The sequence below is a fragment of the Leptonychotes weddellii genome, chromosome 8 (genome assembly GCF_054177405.1).
Source record: "Leptonychotes weddellii isolate Sample4059 chromosome 8, ASM5417740v2, whole genome shotgun sequence".
Lineage (NCBI taxonomy): Eukaryota > Metazoa > Chordata > Mammalia > Carnivora > Phocidae > Leptonychotes > Leptonychotes weddellii.
The window spans coordinates 115306313-115323590 of record NC_138376.1 but is presented as its reverse complement, the minus strand read 5'-3'; the positions used below and the strand labels follow the sequence as shown (position 1 = coordinate 115323590).

The window sequence follows — 17278 nt, the reverse complement described above, 5'->3', positions numbered from 1 at the left end:
CTCAGTGGTTGAACCACTTTACGTGCCTGTTGGCAATGTATGAAGGCTCTAATTTCCCCAAATCTTCTTCTATAATTATTATTTTAATTAAAAAAATTACAGCCATCCCAGTAAGTGTGAATTGTTATCTCATTGTGGTTTTGATTTTCATTCCACTAATGACTAATGATGCAGAGTATCTTTTCATGTGCTTGTTGGCCATTTGTATATCTTCTTTGAAGAAATGTCTAGTCAAGTCCTTTCCCTATTTTGGCATTAGATTGTTTAAATTTTCATTGTGGAGTTATAGTTCTTTATATGTTCTGGATATTCTGCATATATATCGGGTATATGATTTGCAAATATTTTCTCCCAAATTGTAGGTTGTCTTTTCACTCTGTTGATAGTTATCGTTGATGAACAAAGTTTTTAATTTTAATGAAGACCAATTTATTTCTTCTTATGTTACCTATACTTTTGGTGCTATATTAAGAAACCACTGCCAAACCCAAGATCATGAAAATTTGCCGTAGTTTCTTTTATCATCTTATTTTTAACTAAAACTTTTTGTCACCAAATTTGAATAGGTATATTATTTACTGAACATAGCTCCAAATGGCTGCTTCCAAAATCAGATTCACCTGACAGGACAAAGACTCGTCATTTTTTAGGCTGTTTGAGATACTTTCTGAAGCTTCCAATAGCCTTTCTAATGAAGAAATTCTCTGAATAATAATGGCCTCACTTAAATAAGGGTATTACTTTTCCAATTGAGTCTCTTGCAAGGTACAATACATATTTGGACATATCAGTTCCAGAATTTTTGTTAAAGAATTTGGCATAGTCTCTTCTTTTTTTTTTTTTTTTAAGATTTTATTTATTTATTTGAGAGAGAGAGAGAAAGGACAGAGGGAGAGTGTGAGGGAGAAGCAGACTCCCCGCTGAGCAGAGAGCCCAGTGCGGGACTCGATCCCAGGACCCTGGGATCATGACCTGAGCCGAAGGCAGATGCTTAACCGACTAAGCCACCCAGGCGCCCCTGGCATAGTCTCTTCTAAAATGGGTTTATGACAGGGCGCCTGGGTGGCTCAGTTGGTTAAGCGACTGCCTTCGGCTCAGGTCATGATCCTGGAGTCCCAGGATCGAGTCCTGCATCAGGCTCCCTGCTCGGCAGGGAGTCTGCTTCTCCCTCTGACCCTCCTCCCTCTCATGCTCTCTGTCTCTCATTCTCTCTCTCTCAAATAAATAAATAAAATCTTTAAAAAAAAATAAAATAAAATGGGTTTATGACAGAACATTCTATAATGTCTATCTTCTTTGCAGATATTAACTATAGCTAATCTGAGGTGAGACATGTTAATATGCATATCCCTTTGGGTTTTTAAAATACAGAGTTTAAAAAATTGGTATTAAAGACAGGCAAGGCGCAAGCATTTTAAGTTAAACACTGAAAGGTGCAAGAAGCATAATTCACTCATTTCCAGACTCCTACAATCCCTTCCTCTTGAAGCACTCTAAGTTGTGTGGTCTTTTGTTATTTCATACCATAAAAAATATTAGGATTCCTGTGATTTTCAAATAAATTTTTTTCAGTTGACATATATGGCCCAATCTGGTCCAAAAAGAATGTGAAGAACTTCACAAAAATGTATCTGTTGCAAAGAGCTAAATAGTTAAGGACACTGGGCAAAGGGAGAATGAGGGTCAGAAGTTCGGTATTGGGGGTAATGGCTTCCATCTCGCCATTTGGAAAGATCTCCCTAGAGTACTGCTCCTGCTTCTTGCCCCAGCCCCTCGTTCAGGGAGGTGGGCCAGGTACCAGGGCCAGAAGGGCTTCTCTGCATTTTGGAGAAGGGGTTGAGAGGCCATCCCTTCTGGAAAGAGTGTGTCTGTCTACCGACAGTTCACACCTTCCTGCAGAGAAGGAGGGCTTCTAACCATGCCTGTGACTTGGTGGGCAAGTTTGTTTAAGTCGGGATGGAATATGACCAGCCCACTTCTCCTCACACATAGGCTGCATTCTCCCACCTAGCTTGAGTTGGTAATAAAGCTGACATTTGGATCTCCACCTGTCGGTCTCCAGTGTCTATTTCTTAATTAGTTTAGAACTTAGGCTGGGGGACATGGGTGTTATTTATTAGTCCCTCAAACCCCAACATCAAGTAACATAAAATATGGGGTGCCTGGGTGGCTCAGTCAGTTAAGCTTCTGCCTTCTGCTCAGGTCATGATCCCAGGGTCCTGGGACAGAGCCCCAGAGTGGGGCTCCCTGCTCAGCGGGGAGTCAGCTTCTCCCACTCCCTCTGCCCCTCTCCTCTTCATGCTCTCTATCTCATGGGCACACTCTCTTTCTCTCTCATAAATAAATAAAATATATTTTAAAAGTAACACAAAATGCTGGGGTGCCTGGGTGGCTCAGTTGGTTAAGCGACTGCCTTCAGCTCAGGTCATGATCCCAGGGTCCTGGGATCGAGTCCCGCATCGGGCTCCCTGCTCTGCGGCGAGCCTGCTTCTCCCTCTCCCACTCCCCCTGCTTGTGTTCCCTCTCTCGCTGTGTCTCTCTCTGTCAAATAAATAAATAAAAAAAATCTTAAAAAAAAAAAAAAGAGTAACACAAAATGCACACTGTGAAGTCCTAAGCACTTGGGTAGCAGGTGGGTTGAGAGTTTGGCCCTAAACTTTCTAACAACCAATAGAGAATTTAACATTGTGAACTGCTCTTCATTCAAAACAATCTATTCACATCTATTCCTAGTTATAAAATATGGAGAAATATCTTGTGTGAATTTTCATAAGAAAAAACTGTAACAAAATTAGCATCATTTTAATAACATCCTTCATGTATATTCAGCTATGAGTTTCCTGGGTGACAGAGAAAAGTGGCACATCCCAGGTACTCTACTCAGGCTTGATCAGGGAATATACTCCAGAGTAGAGGTTCTTCACCCTCCTGAAAACCTGATTAAAGTACATGCTCAGGAAGACAGGGAGAGTATATGGGCTTCTAGAAGCTCATATATGAATATCTTAGGCATTTATGGATCTGTTAAGGACCCCTGATTTCAGGAAATCATTTCTTAAAGAAATCAAGACTGCATTTCCTTCTACAATCTTTCATTTATCTTGTTTATTCTAGTAAGTACTAGTCCTGGTATAAATGATAATTAGTGGAGCTAGTTATCGTATGTGCTGGTCAGGTGTGTAGTCATAAACATTGCAACAGCAAAGACAGAAGGCCTTGTATTTACATTTTATGAAAAAGGGAGGGGCTAACAGTGCGTGGAACTTAAACAGAAGGCCCTCCTGCCCTGTTCTGGGGGAAGACCCAAAGGAGTAAGCATCTTGGAGCCTACATCTTTGTAAATAAGTCATTTGGGATCTGCTCTATTGCAGGGCCTCAAAGCTCTTTAAGGTCAAAACACAATTTTCCTAAAAATAATACACAGCAAGTGTAATCACTGACAACAAAATGATCCAAGAAAAGTGTCCACTGAATTTTTATCCTAGAACCAGGTAACTTCTTAGACGAGTCTTCAAGATAAATTGGACGTAAAATGTTGGCTTGCTATAAACGGTTATTAACACCAAATCACTAAAATGTTGGAGGATTTAAAAACATGATAGCATGAGGGAGTTAAACATTTCCTTCTTTGATTAGGATTAGGTAACTAGGTCAATTGCTATAAAGCTACTGCTAGTTCATCACAGCCAGATTCTCTTCCCTGCATGCTTTCCTCTAGAGCTGAGGACGGGCCAGTTGGTGGATGGGCAGAGCAGGTAACCCTCTGTCAAAAGTAACAGCGTATCATTCAAACACAAGGGAAAAGGACCAGGGTATGTCTACATCATTAATTAGCTGATGTGGCAAGTGATGGTGACAGTCCCAGCTAACCCTGATCCCTCATGGTGTATTTTTATAGGAGCAGCTACATTGAATGAGCACTAGGTGGTTCTAGTCTCTTTCTGATTGCTCCCTTTCAACCTCCCATGCCCAGACTTCTTTCCCTGCCTGTCCTTTCAACGTTAGTGCTCCCGGATGCTGGCCTAGCCTCCGTCCTCTACCCCTTCCTTACTCTCTGGTGGTGTCATCCAACCCTCTACCCTCAGTTTTCATACTGCAGTGGATACAAAACCAAAAGTTTATATGAAATGATTACAGCCTTTCTCCCCACCCCTTTTGTTTTCCACAGAGCTGCCAAATTTCAAAGGAAGGTTAATGATACTGCCAGAGGATGGTGTCATGGTCAGAATTAAGAATTTTGTTTTGTGAGAGGAGAAACAAAGGTCAAACTCAACCAACACTGACATGGACATCTATTAGAGGTTTGTTTGATGTCCACAGGCATGTTATTGTATTTCAGATTTTCAATATTTTCAATAACGCTAAGAGGTATTCTGACCACCAATTTTGCAGATGGGAGGATAAAAGCTCTGGAGATTAAATGACTTACCCAGGGTCACACTGCTAGTAAGTCATCGACAGAGCTGGAATCTGAGCCTGGACCTCCATTCATGTTGAGGTTTCCACTAATACTGGGCCATAACCAGTGAAGCTTTCATGAGCCTGTAGAAAATTATCACCTTCACATGGAAAGACTAGAGGGAAGTTTGCTCTGTTATAGTTAGTTGAGAATTTTTAAAATCACATTTCAAAGACATATGGTTATGTGCCTTGCTATACAGTAATCAGTGCTATGGAAAAGTCATTCCATTGCTAAGTGTCCCACGTTTTTGTAAAACGCCAGACTTTCCCTCCAAACAAAACAAAGCTACGTGAACTGTGGAATCAGCCTCTTTCCAGATTGCCATAATAGCAGTTCTAGAGGAAGTTGTTAGGATTTTTTGGAGACTGTTCTTATTTCGGTCACAAAACAATCATGCTTTAAGAATCCATACTTATTATTAGCATCCTTTGGGAAGTGAAGTAGCCCTCATTAGGTGGGCAGACGCTGTAGAATGTAACCATCAAGAAGTGATGTACCCCATGAGCATCCTTCGAAACTAGCAGGAACTGAGAGATGACTTCAAGGGGCTCATGTCTCTGGTCCCCACTGGTTAACATTTCAAAAGGAGGAGACAAATTCAGGGCTCCTTTCGTTAAAGCAGGCACAGCAAGAAGGCAGCCTGAGATCTGACGGGCAGGCTATACTATTTGGTCTGTGAGGTATTTTTTTTTTAGAAACTGACTTAGTTGTAAGACTTGGTCTATTTCACATGGAAATCTGCATCTCTGGCTTCTCTCAAAGTGAGGCAATATTCTTCTAGAGCTGAGTATGGCTGCCCACCTCCATCCTTGAGAGAGGCCAGGGCTCTCCATTTTGTTCCAGCCCCTAAATGCCAGTTCATTCTTTTATGTTACCTCTTTGGCTGCTATAAAAATTTGGGTTTTATCCTTCTGCTTAAAGGTTTTGAAATTCTGGCTTTCATGAACCTAGGAAGCAAGTACTCTATGTCAAAATGAAGGCTTCAAGTAGGCCTCATTCCTGTGTCCAATGTTGCCTTCCTTCTTTTTCTCTGAAAATATTTATTGAATAACATATTGCACCAGACATGGGAGTTATGAGCAGGGAATGGGACTTTATCATCATGAGCTTCATCACCAATAGGCATTTTTGAGAGCGTTTTCTCAGTGCGAAGAATGTGAGAATTCTAACACGCGCTCGATCCTTACAAAAACCCCAATGAGGGAGGCTCTCTTATTATCATCATTTTATAGATGTGACATTGGAATTTATAACTTGCTCAAGTTCACACAGCTGGTAAGTGGTGAAGCCAGAAGTTGGGTCCGGACAGTTCGATGACTAAACCCAGGCCCTTGACCCCTCACTTTGTTTATGGCTAAATGGGGCTCACAGTCTTAGGGGAGAATCCCTCTTCAGGAGCCCGCTCGTGATGGGAGCGAATGGGGCATTTCATTCTGGTTGGTTCGATGGTGTCAACATTTCCTTTCCTTGGTCAGAAATCCCTCGTGGAGAAACCCAGCCTAATGTGCTTGTCTCCACAATACTCTGCATGGAGCTGGGTCTCTCATAACTACTATCTATTTGACCATGAAGATCTGCTGTGTGTGCAAGTCTGAGGGTAGGGGGCAGGTTTGTGTGTGTGTGTCTCAACCAAAAGATGGAAAACTCTTAGGAGGCCTCTGAGGCACTATGAAACTTCTAAAAAATGTTCCCTGGATTTTTTCCCCCTAACATCCCCACCATTTCATCTAGCTGTTCTCCTAATGGAGCTTGTTATGCTGAGAGTGCCCAGGAGAGGGGTGGCCCTCATCTACCTTTGTACTTCCACAGCTCAGCACCTAGGGACACACAGCGCCCTGTATCCATGCTCAGTGAGGGAGTGAAAGAAGCCAACAGAAGGAAGGGGGTGTTGTCAGACCCAAAGAAGACTTGGTTGTGCCTGTGAGGTGCGGACATAGCTAAGTGGGAACAAAGGCAATATCTGAATGTTCTTAATAGAAAATGCCCAAGAGACCCATGAATGCTGGGTCCTTAGCAGGAAGCAGCCTACTCTCACATCTGGGATTTTTCATCTCTCACTGGGGTCTATAATTTCGTGTTTAGCTTTGCGGTCCAGTTGCCTTTTTGGAATGATAGTGCTGGCCAAGTCATGTTTTTCTGCTCCTGTATTTAATTAATCAATACGTTTTAGCAAAGAGAAGCTGTGGTTTCAGGATGTTTTTGATTTTTTTCCCCATTTTTCTTATTTACTTTTAGGGAGTGGCCAAACACTTCCCTTCATTGTTTTCATAATTGCAGAAGATTTCCTCAAAGTAGGCATTGGTTTTGAGCTGTGAAATAATCAGAAGGGAAAATCAGCCAACCAACCAACCAACCAACCAACAAAAACCAACCTCTGATCTTTTTATCTCAATAGCAGAATAAAGATTGTTTTTCCTTATAGACATGTCCAAAGTCACCACAGAGTCAGGACTAGGTGGGGACAGACTTCTCTAGGCTCCCAGACTCCACTCTCCCTGAGGAGTGGTAGTAGAGACCCTACAGAGTCACTATGGCCCTGAAGGGGGGTCCTTTTTATACTGCTGACTCCCGATAACATGAACATTTATAGTTGGTCACCCAATGCCAGTAGAGAAAAAAAACCCAAGATGATACTGAAGTCAGTAGGGAGACGGCTGAGTTGAGTGAGCTTTCTGCATTATTAAAGCTTTATAGATAGTGGTATAAACAGCTCAAACCTTCCCCTACCTCACTGTCTCCGCACAGCTCATCAGAATAGCATGCCCTTCTTTGCATAGAGCTCCGTGGATTCGTGTGTTTTCCCGTGGCCCCTCATCGCCTCACACAGCCCTCAGATCAACCCATTTCACCTACAGATCCCGAGGGCTTGAGAGGTCACAAGACTTGCTCAAGTTTGTCTGACCAGTAAGTGACTGTCCTGAGACTAGAAAGCAGGCTTTCTGATTCCCAGCCCAGTGCCCTTCTGCTACATCACTGGCTGTTGATTTCCAGATTGAGTGGAAATCTATAACCACCCACTTCTCCTTGCCTGGTGTGTATTCTGGCATTAAGGGGATGGGTTGAAAAGAAGGGCTTGAGTGTTCTAAGTCTAAGCTTTGGTAAGTCTGGGAGGATCTGGTGAAAAACTTGCAAGCCAGCAGAAATGTATGCAGACTGAAAGAGACTGTATCTTTTTCATTTTTAGCTCCCCAGCACCCAGCTCCATGCCTGGCACATAACGACCATCAATAAAAGTTTGTTGATTTGAAAGCTGTATGTTAAATCCATCTGTAAGACTGGATTAACCCAAAGGGCAAATTTTGGTCTTGACTGTACCTGTGTTGTTTTTGCTAAATTCTTTCCTTAGTGGAGGGTCCTTCATGAGCAAACTTTCCATTTCTAGAAATCAGGTTTCTTTAGGATGGGCTGATACAGGGGTTTGCCATCACAGGATGCTCTGGAGAGGCAGTGGTATAAGCTTTTCTTAGCCACTTTATTGGAGAATGCTATCTTACGGTGACAGATGGCTTACGTATACTTAGTGAAGCTTAAGAAATACTGTGATGAGGGACATAGGCAACGAACATAAATACCTATGTAGGAACATATAATAATATATGTCACAACCTTGTAGCTAATGAATATATGTCACATGTAGTATTTACTACAGCCACTAAGTAAAGAAACCCAAACACTATTGGAGCAACAAGACATCTATGTGACCTATTTTTGCTATATTAACGCTGTTCAATTACTCAATTTGCCATCATTCATTCATCAGATCCCATGCACTTGACCCAAGTTCCAAGGGCTTTGCTGTGGATGTAATCTGGACGGGGGCTCCTTGACCACTCTTGAATGCTCCCTGGTGGAAGAACGTAGGGCAGGCCATGGGGAGGATCCCGGGAAAGCTGGTGTCTCAGGGAAAGGACTGCAAAGGAAAAGTTCTATAGCGCCTTTGGACATGCACCCTCACTCAGCACCAATCTCATCCGTCCACGCAGAACACATATACCAGCGAAGGCATTAAGCCTCAGTTTCCCAACTCACTGCTCCTCCCAAGGCACTCCTAAGCAACCATTGGGAGGTTAACATTTTGAATGTGATGATAAATATCATTTACTAGTAGCCCATCTGGATGCAAGATTGAGCAGTGGCAGGCACAATGCCCCCAACACGGCCTCAAGCTGAGGTCGTGAACGGATTTTGCTTGACTGCCTGAGATCTGGACATTTTTGCAAAAGTAGTGGCTCTCTCTACCTCCACTGCCTTGACATTATGTTTGGACTGGTTCAAAATCTTCAGAACTCTCAAAAGTCCCTCTAATGTAAATAAAAAGGAAATCACAGACCTGCCCCCTGAAGTCCCTCTTCCCACCTCTCTTCATCTGTCAAACAGGCATAATGGAAAAACGATGTAGCCCTGGCTCTGGGCCAAAATAAACAATCTAGAAATACTGTGTAAACCCAGCTGCTGCACTGGAGGACAGAGGCCTCACTTTATGACCTCCAAGATGGTTAACCACATGCAAAATAACCAAATCTCACCACGGGCTTGCAGTCTGTCCTGATGTTGAGCTGGTGTGGACATTCCTTCCCTTGATCTAAGGGAATGCACACTCTATACCGACCAAAGCCCCCCTCTGCCCATCAATCTGGCCCTGTTTGAACCTGGTCCAGCAGAGATTATGTGCAAGAAATGCATACAAGTTGAGTAACAACCAAAGTGGGGCCAAATTTTACCACTGGAAACAACAACAACAACAACAAAAAACAAACAAGCATCATCAAAAGATAGGCATCAGCTCTTCAGCTTTGGGGGAGTTGAGGGGTAATCAACCCAGGGGCCCTGCTGTTAGAAGCAGCCCTCTGTTTAAAAAACGTGTGGTTTCCTAATCTCAGGGTAGATGACATTCGGAAATGTCCAGCACACAAGGGCTGAGGCGTGCATTCTCAGGTGACAGGTATGATGAAGGCCACGGTCAGGTGCGGTGAGCTGGGGTACTGGGGAGTGTGGGGGACAGCAGGGTGCGTGCACATCCCAGGGCCACTGCTGCAGAGCCTCCCATCGAGCCGGCTGCTCTTGCAACTGTGTGAACATGACGTTTGTCACAGATAGGGTAAACTCATTTCCTGAATTCTACAGGGAGGCCACACCGTTCAAACAGGAGCGGCTCCCTGCCCGCTGCCTCCCCCGGAAATGAGTGTGTGTCTCTGTGGGGAGCAGCGCTGCGCGGGGCTGAGCCAGCCGGCATTTGATGTGCCCTGCGGATGATCGATGGCATGTTAAGACCAGCTTCTTGGAGGTATGGCAATTAGGGGAGAAAAGAACAAAAAGCACTTCATGGCCGACTCGGTGCTTGGGGTTGGTAAAGTAAACAGAGGGATTTTTTTTCCCCCTTTTTCTTGTTCTTTTTTACAATCTTCTTTTTAGATCTGGAAATATAATTAATTGAAAAATAAATTGAGCTCACTTTGAATTTCAAGAGAACCTTTTCTCTATGGAGCCAAGGGGAAGTTAAATGAGTAACTTTTTTTTTTTTTTTAAATGCCTGAAAGTGCTAGGCCCCTTTGATGAAAGAAAATGAAACCTTTTTAATGCTTCCAATTTGCTTTGAATTTTGGAAGCAGGAGCACCACAAAGGGAACCAGGAAGAAAGAGGAATTGGCCTGTGTGGGGTGGGTCACGAGGGCCCACAGAAGCCAGGGCACTGGCCCCCTTTGGGAAGGAAAATGGCCGCGGCCAACCCTGCAAGGAGGCATGTTTTTACGGAAACGTTGCACGGTCGGGTTCTAAGCTCATCAAATCTTGAGGTGAGGGTGGCCCATCGGAGGGGTTTCCAAGTTTTTTGCCTGGGTGTTCCAACTCCACGCTACGTATCCTCAGAATCTGGGGGTGGGGGAGGGGGCGGGAGTGATATTAGTAATTTTCTTACCCGGCGTGCCTTGGCTCATTCAAATCCTCCTGAAGCACCTACTAGGCACCAAGCAGGATTCCAGGGAACAAGAGAACTGCTAACTGCCGGAAACACAGGCTCTCTCCTCCAGGAGGGAGAGTAAACAATAAAGAGAGAAACAGATGTACAGTCCTTCTGACAACTTCCCAATCTGAAAATCCCATCCATAAGAGGAGGGAGGAAAACGGGGATTGGACCAAAAAGGAGTGGGCGTTGAGGGCTGCCTTTGTGTCCTTCTGTCGAGCCAAGTGAACACTTGGCTGGACAAACATGTGTAATGAATCACCTGGGCAGACCAACACCTGCAGAGATGGGGCCCTTGGAACCTGCATTCTTTATTAGTACCCCAGCTGATTTGGTTGCAGGAGCTGTCCAATCACACTCAGGTCCTAAAGCTTGGAAGGAACCATGTCAAAACTGGAAGACGCATCAGAATGTATCCCTTCCTGTTCAGATACGGACATGCATGTGCTGTTGAGTAATCCTGCCTGGGGGCTGCCTCAGTGCCCACTGGGGTCTGCTGGCTTTGGCTCCCCACTCTCCTTGCTGTCCTGGTTCACTGGGCAGAGGACCATTTACTCCCATTTCTTTGCTCCCCAACTTTGGCATCATGACCCAAATGGTCAAAAAGCAGATCTATTTCTTTGAAAGTGCATACAACCTTAGTATTACAGGCACACTTTCCCCAACAGAGCATTTGGCCATTAAAATACTGGCTTGGTGGGGCGCCTGGGTGGCTCAGTCGTTAAGCGTCTGCCTTCGGCTCAGGTCATGATCCCAGGGTCCTGGGATCGAGCCCCGCATCAGGCTCCCTGCTCCACGGGAAGCCTGCTTCTCTCTCTCCCACTCCCGCTGCTTGTGTTCCCTCTCTCACTGTGTCTCTGTCAAATAAATAAATAAAAATCTTTAAAAAAAAAAATACTGGCTTGGGCATGAGAATGGCAATAACAGAGGGCTTATTTTCACAGCAACACTTGAACCAAGATATTGGAAAATATCTACTGAAAAGCACCTTATTGGAAGACTTACTACGGTATTATTAATAAAATGCATTTCTTCATCGCAAATGCATTTTTTATTTGAAATTATGGAGAAATGCACTTTTGTTACTTCTCATACTTTTGTTACTTTATTTGGAATCATGTCACGGGGAGTGATAAGGATCTCGTGATCAAATGGACTTACTTGAACAAAGAACATCAAGAGAAACACTAGCCCAGTGGTTCTAAGTTTCTTTGGCATCTGAAAATCCCATAAGCTCTGCTTTTACTGTATATGCAAGATTCTTCTTCTTTCTATCCCTCACAGTCTGTATGGTGTTAGCAGGTCTAGGCTACTTGTCTTACATGCGCGCATGCTGCGCGCACACACACACACACACACACACACACACCTCCTTTGACAGGAAAGAGGCCCTCAGAATCACACTGTGTTGTCTAAATCTAGTCCTGATGATGTTGAAGCCAATTGCTGACACCCATGGTCATTCTGGGCACTCCAAAGATGGCAAAGTGCCCACAGGACAGTTCTTTGTCTCATTTTAAGATGTTGCTCCATTATTTTTCCTCTCCTATGTTTCATATAGATCAAGCTACCTATCTGGCAATGTATAGGGTTATCATAAAGTTCCTGGGGACTTTATATGCTTTTAGCTTTAAACTTAATTCTTAGAACTTACAACTTAAAAATTCATTTTCTTTCTGATTATGATGTACATAAATATATACATACCATATAGAGACATACGCTTACCTGTACGTACATACACACATATGCAAATAATAGAGGGTGAATTTTTTGGAAAAAGATTAAAAAGATAAAATGGCTTTAAATTAAGCCACATTTATTACTATAGTAATGTATTTCCTTTTAGTCTTTTTCTTATTTATGTATGCGTAGTGTAAGATAGATCTTTGCTATACTGTTTATTGAATTTTATATTCTTTTAAAATTTAACTGATCATAAGCATTTGCCTATGGCATTAATTATTCCAAGTCATATTTTGCAGTGCCTTCCAGGTCATATAACTGTTTTGCTACTGTTAGATTACGGAGTTGTTTCTTTAGTTTCTATGACTCTAAATAATATGAGATAAACAACCTTGCTCATAAGTGATCATGTGTCTTTTTTCTTATCTCCCTCACATAAATGGCAGCTTTCGATAGGGGGTGATGAACTTTCTTCTCATAGCTTGATAAGGGTTTCAATTCTGACAGCTTTAAGGCAGGATTTACTTTCTTTTGTCAGAGATCCTGAAATTCATGTAATGCAATTTTCCTAAACTTTAAGGCGTTTTCTTCGATGTTACCTGACATTAATCTAACCGTAACCTAACTTACTAAGTCTTAAAATACACAGGGCTTCATATGGGAATATACTTGCTTGTAGAACATTTAATGTGCAAGAAATTCTTGGTAAATTATACCATGTGATGTCTATAATGATGGTGATTAAATTATTGCTCATTCTTGGGATTCTATGAACTGGGAACTCATATGGGGCTACCACAGTACCTAGTTTTTTTCCCTTTGTATTGTTCACTCTAGATACATTATCTTTAAGGGAATATAGTCTATTTCCTTATTGTTGTTTTGACATTGTATGTATCATGATGATCAGCTTTGATGAGTAAAGCCAAGGTGAGTCCCTATCACCAGCAACCTGGATGTTTTCTCTGGAATGTCAAACATGGTGAGATTTCGATAAACGCTTGAAGGGGCTCTGAATGAAGTAGCTGTTTATGGAGGCCAAACATGTAGATAAGTGAGATATTTAACCTCTTGCCCAGGCATTAAAAAGGCAGGTTACTAAGAGGTGCTACTCAAAATAACCATTCCCAAGTCAGGAAAGTGTGAAATGAAGTTCCAAGGATGCTGTCAATTCCACTGGGAAAGTTTGCAATGTTATTTTGAAATCAAGTTGACTTCATCTGGGCGATCTATAGCACACTGGTAGGGCAAGGTCTTGGGAAGATGTAAATGAACAGTCCTGGTTCTTCCTTCTCTCCCTGTTGGATTTCAGGCTTTCAACTGCACGCTCTATAAGACAGGGTGCATATCTATAGACTCGTCCCAGTGCCTTTTGCTTGAAGCAAAACCCTAAGAAAGAACAAGAAGATGAAACCGTAACCTGTCCATTTGCATGGCGGGGGGGTCCATTTGTTCAATTAAGGAAAGTTTGAAATTGATGGGCTCATATGAGTAGATACCAGGGCCATCTGAGGCAGGAAATGCTTGGGTGCCCTGGCTACTGCTTTAAAGAACAGTGGCAAATGTTTGATATGAACATTGAAATACCGTATAAAGGTTCCAGACATATTAAAGTTTACAAATGTAATCTGGCAAAAACAACATAATTTGTTTTTTAATATGTTTTTGAAAGATTCGGTTGTGGTACAAACTTGTGTTTGTCACTGGAACTTGCCCATAAAAGATGGCGGGCAATAGAAGTTACAAGTTTCTCAGAGAAGATATTTAAATGGTTAATTGCCTTTGGGGAGGGGTGTTTTTATTAGGGAGGAAGAGAAATGTAAGCTCTTTCTGATGAGAAAAATTAAGCTCTTTCTTAAGCTCTTTATTCTGATCTATGAAAGAAAAAAAAGGGAGGGACGTTGACACGGGGTACGTGTTAGATCAACAGTAGCTCTAAGTGAAGATGGTTGGGGGCGACGTCTTGAGTTGAGCTTCCACGGCCCACGGCTGAGAGAAAAGGCAGAAATCTGGGATGTTGGTTGGAAGGGAGAGGACAGTTGCCAGGAAACTTCTGATGCCACAGGAACCTGACATTGTGTATTGCGCACCAGCCCTTCCTCTTAGATAAGGTGGCGGTGGGGTGGGGGGGTGGTACTAAAAAGAAACAATCTACCAGTGATGGAAAGGCCATGCTGGGGATTAGAAGCGGCCAAGGAGGAGGTACTAATGTTTTTAAAAATGCGCTCATAGGTATCATGAGGTTCTGTCAGGATGGGTTCACTTCAGAAATGGCTTTAAAGACAGGTCGGGGAGGGGGCAGGAGGACAGGATCATTTGCATGACATTCAAGACATTCTCTAAAAATTTGTTCAAAGGATGGAAAATCAAAGATGTTTGAAGGAGAAAAATCAACAAACGGAAAAGCTGTAAGCCATTACATTCTAGTTTTATAGGGCCATGAAATGAGGTTTCATGATGTTCTAAAAACAACAACCTAACTGTGTAAAATTGAATAAGCGAATTGGCATTAGATCTATACTATGGTTTCATCTCATTTCGATATAATAACAGAAACTGGTTCGTTATGTCATAGTCCTCTTCTTCAAATCATACAGAGTTAAGGAAATATTTGAAAACTTTCGAATTACTCCTACATTCTAGCAAAACCATACGTAGACAGGCTGGTTGATTTATGACTTTCCATTAACCTTTACTCTCTAATGGCTTTTACCAAATGATTTATTTACTCGGTCTATGCTGAGGTAACCTCCTGGCTGGACTGTCTGCAATCCTTATAGCTCAGAGGCTGAGGGACTGAGCTCCCTCACTAAACACATCTCTTGAATTTCTGTGTGGGCTGTGGGTTCTCAGACAGAGGAATTAGGAGGCCTGGTTCAGTTTTAAAACATTCCTCCTTCCCCGCCAATTCTCTTCGGAAAAATGAAAAAGCCAACGACAATTTCTGACCCCTTGGATAATGTACCTGAAATAAGAATAATATGAAATAACGTTATTTCAAGTCTTGGCTAGCTCCACGGATCCACTTCACCTTTCTCTTATTTTACTGGCCAACTGCCCTCCTTAGATTACAAAATGAATCTACTAAATGCCACCGAAACACGCAGGTTTTAAAAAGAAGACCTGAATGCAATTATTAGCTTTCCCATTAAGTACCGGTGTCCCCTCTGACAGCAGCGTGTAAGATGTACATGGTATCTGGAATTTCAAGAGATTGTAAAGACCATGCTAGTGTTCATATGACCTCAAGGCGCTCTGAGCTCCAGGAGGTAATGCGGTTGAATATCAAAGGTTGTGGAACATGCTAATAGGAACTAATGTGTCCCCCTTGAAAACGTTTACACCATTTCTACCAAAAAAGATTAAATTCTAATTTAATGCCATTTAACTCAGTCGTCACTTCTTGGGTTTTACTAGTGACAATAAAATGAAGAACTGGAGGCTAGTGAAAGCTCTTTGGCTCTTTTTTTGGGGGGAGATTTAATCCCACCCTCCTTTCCTGAACATTATAAAACCTTCTGGAGCATGAGAACTTGTCTTTCTCTCCTTCCATTTTTAAGCCACGAAGTCCGAAGCAGTAGACGGTGGGGAGCTGCTGGGCGTAGTGGGGATGGGGTGAGAATAGGACAGGGAGTCATTCCTGCTCTCAAATTTTGCGAGAGCCCTGGGCATGGGTGATGGATCCTGACAGGCATGCCAGCATTCCGTCTCTCAAGTCCATGGCAGTGATCACCACCAGGCTCAGGCTGACAGTCCCTGTGCTTGCATTTCTGGACACCATGACCGACTGTCCAAAATGGACACTAGACATAAGTCCCAATTTTTGCACTTTTTCACTCACAGCACGCCTTGAAGCAATAGTACAGCAGTGATTCCCAAAGACTTTTAGACATCATGCCCTCTGTGCATTTCCTGAGGTGTTTAGATCCAATTCTTTATTAATGGTTGCAACTGAGCACATAATTCTTTCTAAGCACTTAGAATGTTTAGGAAGAAATTAGTCTCCAGTTCCATATAATTTCATCCATTAGTGCATCTCCTCATTGAATAGACATATGAATGGCTATTTTTTCCTACATACCATTAATAAGTTGACTTATACTGTCAAATGCTGAAATCAGTTGATTTCCAAGCTTCTACCTTTTAACAGCAGATAATGAATTGTCATTTCCATAACTGTCATGGAAAACCCCCACAGATGAGCTTGGGTCTATAGGCACAAAGATCAACAGAGCAAATGTCAGAATGCTAGAATTTTAAGAGAAAAAAAATATGGCCCTGAACATTGGCATAAGATGTTCTCCAGCTTACTGATATTCACAACCTTTAATCATAGCTCAATGATATTCATAAGTGACAAAGGGCTTTGTAAGAATATTTGAAAGCCAGTAATTCTTTTGAACAGACTAACAAGACTGAATTAATATTAAATTGACTTCACTACCTGGTGATCATATTTATTTCTGGTAGAATATATATTTTAATAGACAACTTTAAAAATAAATGTTACTGAATGTCAACTCACTATAATTTTGACTGCAAACACACCACAGAATATTTCTCTATCTAAATAATTAAAATAACAGTGATAGGATCCCAAAAAGGTTTTTAAAGAAGTGCTCATTAATCACCTTTTTGTTCTATATTGATAAATCACATATTCTAAGAATTTTTAAGACTCCCAACAAACATTTGCAGCAACTGGACTGGAAAGGATCCCCATTTTTGTTTTGCTGTTTTAGAAAAATAAGCAGTTTTCCCTGGATTGTTTGTTTTCTTAAATTCCATTCCCCGATTCATTAAATCCTTATGAAAGCCAAAGTTGTGGCCATCGCTGAAGCAAATGGCTTTACTGTTAACCAGATTGGGTCTTTGCAAGCACTTTATTAAAGCAGTCAATTTCAGTCATTGCAACTATTCAAGTCTTTCTCCCAGAAAAAAAATGAAACAAAGTAATGTATCTAGAATAGCAATGAACATCATCTCATCAGAATTTCTAAACATTGGGTTCTTGAGAAGTTAGCGAAATGAAATTTGCTAGAATCGTAGGTTTTCTTAACTACCCCATCTCAGATCTTTATGTTTTTTATTTTTGCTCCTTAGATGCAGAAGCAGTAGAGTGGTTAAGAGCAAGAGAGATTAAAAACCCAGGCCTGAGTTTGAGTGCTGGC

The 17278-nt window shown here is 42.1% G+C and overlaps 1 protein-coding gene across 6 annotated transcripts in view; it reads right to left on the bottom strand.

The window, feature by feature from the left end:
- UST (uronyl 2-sulfotransferase) overlaps positions 1-17278 on the bottom strand; it is a 331541-nt gene that overhangs the window by 42328 nt on the left and 271935 nt on the right. Inside the window, exon 8 of one of the 6 annotated variants that reach the window (XM_081829139.1) lies at positions 12255-13496. The exons of the other annotated variants lie outside the window; for them this stretch is intronic. Within the exon in view, the coding sequence (XP_081685265.1) occupies positions 13324-13496 (173 nt within the window). The 3' untranslated portion in view covers positions 12255-13323. Of the gene's footprint in view, positions 1-12254; positions 13497-17278 lie in introns of those variants that run through there. 6 annotated transcript variants of the gene reach the window in all.